At 30.7% G+C, this 12,968-nt stretch overlaps 1 protein-coding gene across 1 annotated transcript in view; it reads right to left on the bottom strand.

The window, feature by feature from the left end:
• Window positions 1-367: 367 nt before the first annotated feature.
• The window catches only part of LOC134711607 (uncharacterized), a 31,232-nt gene continuing 18,631 nt past the window's right edge, over window positions 368-12,968 (bottom strand). Inside the window, exon 2 of the mRNA XM_063572305.1 lies at window positions 368-2,341. Within this exon, the coding sequence (XP_063428375.1) occupies window positions 1,252-2,341 (1,090 nt within the window). The 3' untranslated portion in view covers window positions 368-1,251. The remainder of the gene's footprint in view (window positions 2,342-12,968) is intronic.

Here is a 12,968-nt window from a genome sequence, read left to right as displayed (position 1 = left end):
TCTAGTATTTCATATATTTTGTTCAGAAATTAGCTAAAATGAGAAGGTATATGATAACCAATTGGACAGTTGTCCATAAAGATCAAGAGTCAAACACATGAACAAAGAAAGATCACCGTTCAGCCTTCAACGATTAGATAAACCCATACCGTATAGTAAGATATAAAAATCACTGGCACGACAAAATGTTACACAATTGAAAAAGAGTTTTCAACAATAAACGAAAAACAATGATTACAGAAAGTGATCAGCAACAACAACTTGACCAAACACTACTTTGTCGTTTGATTGCTGTCTCATTGCCGTATTATCTCCGTTTATTTGTTTATCAATAAGACATTACAAAATTAGTTTAGTGACATTTTTATTTAAAACTAATTACTTTTATTTCGGCACTTTTTGATTTGATGCTATAGCGCCCTAGGTATAACAAACGATGTTCTGTACAATCAAAAAAAAAATCAACAAACAAATAAGCACAAGATATAACAATTTCATAACCTATACACTTGTGGCGAAAACTTGTTTAGGCAAAATAAACAAAGACAGACAAAATAAACTGCGCTCTACAGAAAAACGTCTTTTAATCTTGACGAAGGATGCATTTTTTTAAACTTACTGGCACATATCTAAAACGTTACGGTGAAATATTTTCTAAAATGATTGTAAAAAGCAATTGTGTAGAATTTGTTTATTAAGACCAGTTTTAGAGGTCAAAAGGTGTCGTATTTACTTCGCGTTTTATCATCAATCAAATCAGCAAAGAAACATTAAGTCAATAAACAAATATTACCAGAGATACTTTTACATCATTAATTGGACGAAAAAAGAAAGTTGAATATTAAAAAAGGTCATCAATCGGAGATTACATTGTCCGATATTTGAATTTCAGGATGGCTGAATGCTGAATTTTTGTATCAAACTGAATACAAACTCGAGTATCATATCAGAATATTTACAAAAAATGGAAACACGTATTTACTACAAACGCTACTCAAGATAATTTTCATTATCCGTTTGTTTATCAGTATTTAGAATTGTTAATCAAACTGCTCTGTAATCTTCACGTTGCATATTAATATATATAAAAAATTTCAATAAACTGAGCAGACAAAAAAGAAGAGGACAATCTTGTGAATTTCATAATTGAAATATTTTATCCAGAGTTCACATAATCCTTGTTTGACATAGCCCTTAGTTAAGTCAATTTGTTTTTCGTTGCTGGTGTTTGACTCTTTTACAACCATATGGCTATGATGAACTTGATCTTTTTGACATGCTCCTTCTTGTTGTTCTGGTATTACTCATACAAACTGGATCAAGACTACATTGTCTTTTGATTAAACCAAGTCCTACTCTATCTAAAGGTCGTTTCACAAGTCCCATGCCAATTCTATCGAAAGGACGTTTTACGAGGCCCATGCCGACTTTATCAAATGGCCTCTTGACCAGACCCATTCCTACTTTATCAAAAGGCTTCTTTACTAGTCCCATTCCAACTTTATCAAAAGGTCGTTTTACTAATCCCATTCCCACTTTATCAAACGGTCTCTTTACCAACCCCATTCCAACTCTGTCGAACGGTCGCTTTACTAATCCCATTCCAACTCTGTCGAATGGTCGTTTCACTAATCCCATTCCAACTCTGTCGAATGGTCGTTTCACTAATCCCATTCCAACTCTGTCGAATGGTCGTTTGACTAATCCCATGCCTACTCTGTCAAATGGTCGTTTGACTAATCCCATGCCTACTCTGTCAAATGGTCGTTTCACTAATCCCATGCCAACTCTGTCGAACGGTCGCTTCACTAATCCCATACCAACTTTGTCAAATGGTCGTTTCACTAATCCCATACCAACTCTATCAAATGGTCGTTTTACTAATCCCATTCCTACTTTGTCAAATGGTCGCTTTACTAATCCCATTCCGACTCTGTCGAACGGTCGTTTTACTAATCCCATACCAACTCTATCGAAAGGTCGCTTCACTAATCCCATTCCAACTTTGTCGAAAGGTCTTTTAACTAATCCCATCCCAATTCTGTCCATGGGTCGCTTTACTAAACCCATCCCAACCTTATCGAAAGGACGTTTTCGTATCAAACCCATTCCTATTCTATCGAGTGTTCTTTTTCGTATTAAACCTGATCCAACCTTATCAAGGCGTTTTTCGTCATTGTCTGCTATATATTCTAAAAAGTTTGGATAAACTTCGCCGACGGTATCACCGTCGTTATATCGTTTAATTAGTCCACTACCAATACGATCAATATAACGTTTTTCATCTTCGATTTGGTCTTCTTCTGTAATCTCATCTTCTTGACTTTGGGCATTAAGTGAACTGAAAAAAAATGAATTAAGATAGAATATTAATGTATATCTTTCAAATTGTGTATTTTAAAATAAAATGTCCGTAGTAAACTTAACATTGGTTCGTGACATTATTTTCCTTTCAGTCAATGACACTTTGTAGTAGAAAGTAAGGACACCGACTTGATATTTCTGATTATGGATCATTGCATCAGCATCTATGGGTTGGATGATGGTTAAGGGGAAAAGCAGACGTAATAGATATGTGATATAAGCTATACACATTATATGGTTGACTCTAAATACAATTCATAAGGCAATGATTTTTGACATGACTATTTTTAGATACAAATAACCTTCAGAACTGGTCTGACTCTGTGCTCGTAGAATTGTACATTGCAAACATTTTATAGAGTGGCAACACATATCACTTATTTGGGCTTAAAATTGTATTTTTGTAAGCAAGGACGCATTCTTAAAAGAAAAAGAAGCTGAACTGATATTTAAATGTATATCAAAATTTGTACAACTGAAATATATGAATTAAAATGTTTGCCTCTTAAAACTTGATTTTTTTCGAACCGAATATTCTGATAGTAAATCTTAAAGTAATGCAAGCAGTGCAGTATTTGTTGGGTTTTTTTTCATATTATTTCATAGATTTGTCTGTGATGTTTTATCAGGCAAAAGGATAAATTAAAAATAGCCGACGGTTTTTTATAGTAATAAAATAGAAGTTGGTAAAGTAAAATCCACAGCAACAAAAACTGTTTAAAAGTAAAATCAAAAAGTAAACGTCCAATGATTAAAAAAATGTAAATACTATAAACAAAACCTCTGAATTACCTCGATTCAAGCGTATAGTGAATGAATAAAAACGAATTCAGAAGCAGGGGCAACCACTGAAGATATCCTTGAATTGGAACAAGCACTTTCCTTGTTATACAAATTTTACGCATATTCACCTTTGATCACAAACAACCCTAACTTTTAAAAGTAACCATAGTCAGGGAACAAGTTTATTACTCAATAAAAACCGTGTTACATATGAAGAATAACAGATGCAATATCTTAAGAAAGTTCAATATACTAGCGTGTGAAAGAATACATGCAGATACTGAACGTAAGATCAAAGTATCCAATAATATATTAATCATGCTTTCTATCACTTAAATATCGATCACTGTACTTCTTAAAAGATTTTATACGGGAAAGGTCGTTAACAATGCAGGAATCACGAAATGGAACCTATAACAAGATTTTTCAGCAAAATAAAATGTTAAAAACTAAAAATAAGGAAGACAAATTTTAGTATCATTTCAAACTATAAATGAGCAAATCGAAGTGATATTAGTAAAGTAAGAACATTCAAGTTTCTTGTACCCTTTTCCATTAGTCTTTAAACAATTATATTCCAGGAAATTTTACATTACATTAGACACCAACTAGTCTTGCAAGTTTTATTGGAAGTATTGTAAATGAATAACAGGTATTTATTGAACTAAATACATAAGTACATTACTGATGGTCAACAACACTTAAGGTGTCTATCACTAATTACATATAATCGGATGACCACTTCCGAACTCCGTAATTGGTAAATTCAATATTAAGTGATTAATTTGTCTTTGGTCTGAAGAACATAAAAAACGTAGAATGTTACTACACTTTGAGGATTGTTTATGAATGTTGTGTAAGGTGAAGAAAACTGTGATTTTGTATGACCTTACTTTGTTTGTTGTTTGAAAGACAAAGGGAAACACACACAAAATCAAAGTTCGAAAAAGACTCGAGGTCAAAGTATGCTACTTAGTATCAATAGTGTACCTTATAAGCTTTTTTTTTTATAACATTTGAAACTTATTTCCTAACTCATATATTATTTCCACTCTTAAGTTCAGTTATACATAGCAGTTTTCTTTTTCTAATGAATCTCCATCTATTTTTTTTTCTGTGTGAAATCTTTAAAAATCGCTGGTCGTTTTAACTCCCTTTAAAAGTACAGCACCACTAGTTAAGTACATCCTTCTGAACATTTCTAATTAAGATTAAAGGGGTAGCATAGTGTTCATGTAACTAGCTAAAATATGTTACAGTTTCATGTGCCTGTTCAAGACAGGAACATCGACAGTTGATGTCTTAAAAAAGTAAAGATCCTAATGATTTAAAGAAACTGTATGTATTTATTCAGCAGCTCATTCACAGTTGCTAGTTTTTTTAATATAGTGCTATTCTAGATTCAATCGATTCAGAGTTTGGTCGCATATTATACATACATTTCTCTATTATTTAATACAGTTGATCAATGTTCCTTTTGTAAGTCGTACTGAACCTGGGTTGTTGTATCGATTCATTGATATATACCCCACATCTCATCATTCGTATTCGTGTTTTAGATATATCCATAAGATTTAAATGCATTTTAAGGCGGACATATTTAATTCTTCATTTAAAGTTTTATGTTACTAATGTTTCTTCGAATAACAAGTAATGACGGTTCTTGTCTAAATACATTTAACAACTGCTATTTAAAACAGAAAAAGGAAGATACATATTGTTATTGCAAACCAACATATTTGAAAATCTTCCCGAAAGGACAACTTCACATTTGCTTCTGGTTTAGAAAGAAAATTACAAGCAGCCACAGACAGGAAGATTAAATATATGGCACTTGTACAGTCAGACAGGTTATTGACATCGAACAAAAATCTAGTCTAGTCTTTCCTAAAATTATGTTTATTTGTGTGGTCTAAAGCATATGTGTACAATGCTATTTCATTTTAATTGACGATGAAAAGGCTTTTGTAGCTAAATGGAATGAGAGATAACAAGATATCGAAAACAAGTAATAACGTGCATTTTATTTTCAATATCTGGTGGTTTGTCAATCAATTATCACTTTCACAGAATAACACAGTATAGTACCATTAATAAACACACAAAAGCTGATGAGTGATAAATAGTCACAACTTATTATTTGCGCAAGGTACTTCGGATTAACAATGTATAATGTATGATACACGTAAGTGTGCCCATGCTAAAAGTTCATAATATTGTCATAAAAAAATATAATGTTGATATTTTCATGTTGATAGACGTTCGAGGTTCAATCTATAGAAAATGTTATAGAAAATGATGATCAATATTAAAGCTATTATAAAAGTTTTTCAACAATCCGAAACTCTCTCTACGGATTTTCCATATCTTTCACAGATAATGGATAAAATTCGGTTAATCATTTAAAATTATTTGTATAGTAAATATAAAAAAAAACATATCAGTAGTTAAAAATAAAATTATGCCAAGATCCAAGTTAAGATATGAAAGTGAATGAAATAGAAAAAACAAATCGGATCGTCGTAAATCGGAATTCTACTGAAACAATGTACTATAAAGTTAACCGAACAATGCATATTGGAATAGATCTTTTTCATCTTAATTAAAATCCACTTAAATTTGACTGAAGTATTCTTCTCCTAACAAATGCATCTTCATTCTGAAGATTTTAATTTCAAGAAGATGTCAACATTTGTCTAATTAGTTATTTCCATTACGAGAGTTTGCTTTCACTAACAAATGGAATTGACATTTTATTAACAGAAACGTGTAACCTCAGCACAAAGGCACTAAATAATATTTCTCTTGAACCTGATTGTTTCATAAATGACTTACAAATTCGTAGTTACTTCGAAAATTATATTTTCAGGAACCTGCACTGAAAAATACACGTTATCAAATTCTTTAAATCTCAAGTTATTTCAACATTTTACGAATAAACAAGACGAGATTGATAAAGCCATTTCATAAAACTCATCAAATTTCATTGAAAATTTCATATTTTACACTTTTTAATTACTTTTAGAGATTTTAGAATGGAAAAATGAAAGAGTAGATCAGTTGCCCTCAGATTTTCTTGCCCTTTTCTAATTTTACATTATAGCGTCAAATGCATGATGACGTTTTTGAGAAAGTATACATTTTAGCAGAACTTAAGAATTGAATGATTTCCGTCCTATCGTATAGAAATTCGTGCCAGACACTGCATCTTGTGCGTTACAATATTTTTCCACTTTAGAATTCAATTCAAGTCTGGCTTTCTTGAAATTTGTAACAAAACTTTGCTCTACAAATTCCAGTGATTTACCGTCGATCCATTGATATAAGTTGTGATTGTTTTCCAATTTTTTTTCAATGCCTCTTGAACTCTTTGTTACTTATTCTGAATCTCTTATATCACTTACAGTCAGGTGATTAGTTTAAAATTTACAACTTTAAGTATCTCATATCTCAAGAGTTTTTGAGGATTCAAGGGATAAGAAATGAAAACCGAAACAGTTTAAGATCTACATGACCAAAAAGTATAAAATATACTTTTTGTTCTAATGATTTATTATTGGTACATATTTAATTCCTTTTTTTTATATGTTTATTTTTTTTATTTTGATAACAATTCAGTTCAATACATTTGATGAACACATTCAAACTAGACAAATACAAAGAAGGCAATTGAAAATATATGTCGAAGTAAATGAATGGAAACAGTTATTTGCCGATGTTCAGATCACAAAATCCATTTTGAAAACAGAAACGCTAAAAAAATGTCGACATTCACCAAAAAGACAAGTAATCAAACAAATATAGAAATAAAAGATTAAGTGACTCCCCCCCCCCCCCCCCCGAAAAATAAAATAAAAAAAAGACTAGTTTGAACTTAAGTTACGTAAACTAAATAAGTGATCAATGCCACTGCAGAAACTAAAAATATATTCTTAATGACTATATGGCGTTAAGATTAGTTGCTTTATTTATTCAAGATAAAGTTTTAAATTCTACATTTGCATACTATTTCTATGAGACACATCCATCCCTAGTATTTAAACTATGAAATTTAATTTCAGCATTATTTCAGGCCATTTGAAATCACAAATCAATAAATAAAGTTTAGCCAATTTGTGAATCAACTGCAGTTAATAAAGTGTAATAAAAAAACTGTCTTGGAGCTCATCAACACTAAAAATGTTTTCTACTCGAAAACACAATTTTCTTCGTGCTTGATTTTAGATAAATTTTCAATAGAATAGATTTGTAAAGTAATGTATACACTGTACATTGATAAAACGTCTATACTCCTACTGTAAGATGTAAAACATTGTGTTATTATCAGATGTCTTCAAGGTAAATGTATGTTTATACTGTTGATTAAATTAAGTCATTGGAATCCAATTTAACTTCCACTTTACAATGAATATGAAATATCATTCTTAAATAAACATAGGTTGAACAAAACCGTTCCTCTTTCTATAATTTACTATCACCGAATGAAACCCATCAAGGAAGTGCATTTACAATGATAAAGGCTTTTGAAATCAAACAGAAAAACATTGTACATTCTCCTGTGTTTATCCGGACTCGTGTGTTTTGATTTGAGCACCGTAGATTTCTAGTCTGTCATACTACATTGTTAGCCAGGTATCTTTTGTGAGTTTAACAAATATTGGATCCATGCCATAGCTGGTGAACTTTTCGTCGCCGAAGGTCCTCGGATCAGTGGTTATACCATTAATACGTTCATTATTTTCAAATATACTGTTTATGAAATATAACATAATTAAAAGTGTTATGGTTTATCATGGTTTTCTGTTTCTTATTTCGTCCGTTTTTAAACGGTATTTTCCTTATTTTTCAGTTAAAATGAACCTTGATAATTCCTTTACTGACGAAGAAATGGACTTAAAATTTGAACAACATCATCTAAGGTACTTCTAAGTCGTTAGTTACTAAATTCATTTCAATGTTCAGCTTTTTTGTTGTTGTTTTGTATCTGTAAAACAACATTGTTCATGATACAAACTGTAATATCATTCAACAATATTAGACGATTGAATTACTTGATATTATACAAATTCTCTAGTGTCCAATATTAAGGGATTATGCATCTAGTTTCATCGTTTCAGCAACCGTTCAAATGCATCAGTTAAAGTGTTATGTCTTTCCAATGCACTTAATGTACACGCAATCATTGCAAATAAAAAAGGAAAAAATGCAGTACTATTCAAGACCCGAACAACAATTATTGCTTCTTGTTGACGTTATTTATAATACTGCGAAGCATTCCGTATCTACTTAGAAGGTTTATATTTGTACTTATAAGATTTGATAATATTGTCTTCGCTTGACTGATCGATGTTTGATAGGATACACAATTTGCTAAATCAACTTATTGATGCTTAGTAAAAAAAAATCAGCACTTAAAAATGCACTTTTTAGTTTGCTTTCACAATTTCATTGTCGACATATACGTTTATTAAGGTCACATTTTATATGCTGACATGCAATCTGCACCCTAATTAAGTTTTGTATTTCAATATATATTTACAAGTACAATTTGTTCAGGAAATCATCGGATGGGAGATGTGCTTTCGTAAAAGTAGAATAATACTGTTGAAATAATTATCGATTAACAAATACATTTGTATACTACGTAGTTTTATTACATCAATCATTCCATCGACAAGTGAGTCAGTTTTCAATTAAATTAGTTTTCATATAAAAAGTCGTAAAAAACAGATGATCACATTTGTTCAAGTAAAAGTTTTATATAAAAACTAAAAAGAAAATATTATATATTGATGATCAAAATAAAGAGTTACTGAAATAGTGGCTTATGATATCAAGAATCGGATTTGAGAGAGTAGGCAAATACAGTAACTCAAATTAAACTTTACTGAAACCACTTACAAGATTAGAGGTTCGTACAACATTTAGAAATTACCATTATCAGGATCCAGAGTTGCAAAGCATATGTAGAATTTTTCAAAAGAACTTCCTTATAAAAATAGAATTTGTTCGATGTACTCATTATCTAGATATCAATATAAAAAAGAAGATGTGGTATGATTGCCAATGAGACAGCTATCCACAAAAGACCAAAATGACAAAAACATTAACAATTATAGGTCACCGTACGGCCTTCAACAATGAGCAAAGCCCATACCGCATATAGTCAGCTATAAAAGACCCCGATAAGACAATGTAAAACAATTCAAGCGAGAAAACAAACGGCATGAACGAAAAACAAAAACAAGCATGGATATTGATTAGTAGACATATGTATTCGTCAAATGAAATCGACATGTATGAAAAATTATAAAGGTTTTGTGATTTAATCTTTTATCAAATATTTGTATTACCTGACAATCGATTCCGATTTATCGGTTTGATGAGGTGCTACTCAACCTTTGATGAGTTTCCAGGTTAGCGTTTTGTTAATTTGGTTTTTCTTTTGGATCATGGTATTGTCTGTTGTTCTACTGGTAATTGTTTTTGATTGCCCAATTTATCTTGGTTTTATCTTTATCAGAAAAAATCACAACGAATAATTTACACCAAGGATGTATAAATAATTGGAAAGCTAAAAGACAAAAAGCAATCTTTTTTAAGATATAACAAAAATACCAAACTCAAATATTAATTCAAAATTCGAAAATCCATTAAATATTATCAACCGACGAAATAAGTGAAAAACCACTGTCATATTCTATATTTGGTACAGGATTTTTTTCGAGGAAAAGAGTGAGTCAATCCTGGTGTCATTGGTGTCATAGCTATCCGAACCTCTAACTTACATGACAGATGTTTAAAGTTTTGTTTTATTGATGGAACTAGGTGAGCAACCAAAACAAATACAATTAAGTTAAAAAAAAAAGAGAATTGAAATGAGGAATTTGTAAAAGAGACAATAACTCGACCAAGGAGCAGAAAACAGCGCAATGTCATCAATGGGTTTTCAACACAGCGAAAAAATTCAAAGTATATAACTTATGATTTCGTTGCCGATGCAGTTTATACTGGTTTTATTGTACCTTGCGGGATAGCAGTCTATTAAAAGCAATGTCGACACAGTGTAAAAAATAACGCTTCATAAATATGTCACGTTCTAGGATCTTTTTGAATATACCATCCTCATGAGCGTCAACAGCCAAAAGGAAAGTGCGTAAAAAGTTACTTTTATTGGTTCAAATGTTGAATGTAGATTATGAATGGATTACACAGCCATTATGTATCTGTAGTATCTTTTGTTTCCTGCGAACTCGTAATATGTGATGGTAGTAAGTACTCACGGAATCAACAAGCCAGATAGCTTAATTGCGTATCAAATGATATTTATGAGATTTGAACAAAGGGAAACTACTGTACCTTTAGAAAATCAGTTTAGTATGACAGAAACTTTTTAGCGCAATAAAGTATAAAAATGCGGCTGACTTATTGTATTATAGTTCACGGTTCAATGAAGTCATTCATAGTTCAATCAAATATTTACTTTATGGTAGAATTATGCAATATCATTAAAGATACCAGTATATTATAGTGTTCAATATTCAAAGAAGTATCCGTCGTAGCTTTACACACAAACTTTCCATTCTGTTAAATTGAATATACCTCTAAGAGACTGCTGCAAGTTCTACATGAGAATTGGCATAGTCACACTTTGGATTTCAACCAATAAACGTATGTTTATATTTCGATTCACAAAACAACTTTATATAATTTAGTTACCAAAGGTATCAGGTACAAGGCTTATTATTCAATACGCCGTAAATGCGCGTTTTGTCTACTTAAGTCTCATTTGTGGCGCGCAGATCAATTATATATTTGTTATTGATAAACATAAGTTGATCAAGTTGATGTATCTCTAGACCTTCAGCTCATCAAGGTAAAAAATGAATTCTGTTATGGTTCTAACTGATGCAAAAATATCTTTGTAAAACGCTGTTTAAATACTTGTCTCTTCATTTTTAAAGGGTTTTTTTCTTCCGTAGATTTTGGAGGAAAAAAAAACTCTTTCAACAGATAGTATTACGTTATTGGTGTGACTAAAAAAATACATCCAAAATCCTTCAAAGAAAATGGGATATTGTTACCCTTATGCTTTATTATAACTATGTACTGTATCTAAATAATTATTGATTTTGAAATTACCTACATATTATCTAGTCCAGTGATCTAGAAAAAGAAAAACACTGATATAATCGGTTAGCTTCATACCTTGAGCAACATTTAACGAGTGTAACATAGTTGCATCGGTACTCTTCCAGTTAATAGTGCATTGGTTATGAATGTCCATAAAAGAAATGTTAAAATCATTAAAATACGCGCATAGCAGAGCTATTCCTAAGAAGCCAGGTGGTAGTGACATATTTCTACTTTATTTAATATTCTCCTGAAAAGTGCTTGTTAAATGTCGTTGTTCTTTTAGCAAAAAATTAAATACAATTTTAGTTTCTATCTTAATGGCTAAAAAGGTTGTTATGATAGTTATTTTCAGTTGAATAAACTTATGTATTTTCAATCAATTCATTAGTTAGTTAGTATCCTCAATCCGAGACAAATTGATTATTTGTTCGTTCTCTAAGAATGTAGCAGAAAAAAGTAAATAAACATATTGTAAATCACCAGACTATGAACAAGCCTGAGGATTAAGATTTATTTGATGATTGAAAAATAAATCCCTGATAATGTCAAGAAAATATTTATTACAAAAAAGAAGCGAAGGTTATTACATCAAATTAACTTTTTGAAAGTATTATTAAATGCATTTTTTTTTCTAAAATATGATATTTATAGATACTTTAAAAAAAAAATATGAACGAATATGAATGAAGTGATCTGTGCACTGGTCAGAAAGAGTTAAATAACAAATGATTTTTAGCAATTAAATGGCGGAATATTACCACATTGTTGAATTATCATGTCAGTCTATGTAAGGTGTAATGACTGCATGAATTGGGATACCATAAAGAACCAAACATCCATCAGAAATGTTAGATAAGTACAGATATTTGTTAACTTCCCTTTTTATCATATAGCTCTTCGAACGTTTAGGATTTAAATACCCTTGGCATTCAAATAATCAGCTTTCAGCGTTTCAGATTGAGTTTGATCAAAAAAGCGCTTCTGACGCAAGGTTTGTTTTTATTAAAAATAAATTAGGGTTTTTAACTTTTTTATGGTTGTTAACGACAGTGAATTTTTTCGAAAAAAAAAAGAAAGATGAAGTTAAGACTTGTAATGAAGTTTCTAAATGGGTTTATAAACTTTTAATTTGATAAGACATCTTGCACGTGCCCTTTTGGTTTTGAAGGTCAAACAAAAAACTGCATGAAAATTCAGGAGAAAAATCTTATTTACGGGGAAAGATTATCATTATGTTGTGCACATAATTCGTTATTACGAAAACCATGACAAACGACTTGTCAACTGCTAACAAGCATTAATATTTCATAACATAATTGGACGTTAACAACTGTTACTCTCATAGAACCAATTAGCTGAAAACCAAAGTTCATGTGAATAGAAAAAAGCCTTATACAGAAAATGATGTAAGTGTACATAAGCGTATTGTATCTATTACAAGCCAGCTTCATTATTCATCGTTCACTAGAAATAGAAATAACACGTGATATAATGCTAATCCGCAAAAACATAATATCTGTCATTTTAATAAAAAGTGTTCTTTTCGACAAACACTGTTCTCATTGAATATAAAAAGCGCATGAATGCTTACAAGTTTCTCATTTTAATTATTTTTTTGAAAAAGCAGGTAAAATTCACTAAAATATAAAAGTCAATTCCGTTTAACATTTTTATATTGAATTGTG

This window comes from Mytilus trossulus, chromosome 3 (genome assembly GCF_036588685.1).
Source record: "Mytilus trossulus isolate FHL-02 chromosome 3, PNRI_Mtr1.1.1.hap1, whole genome shotgun sequence".
NCBI lineage: Eukaryota > Metazoa > Mollusca > Bivalvia > Mytilida > Mytilidae > Mytilus > Mytilus trossulus.
This window is presented reverse-complemented; position numbering and strand designations above follow the sequence as displayed.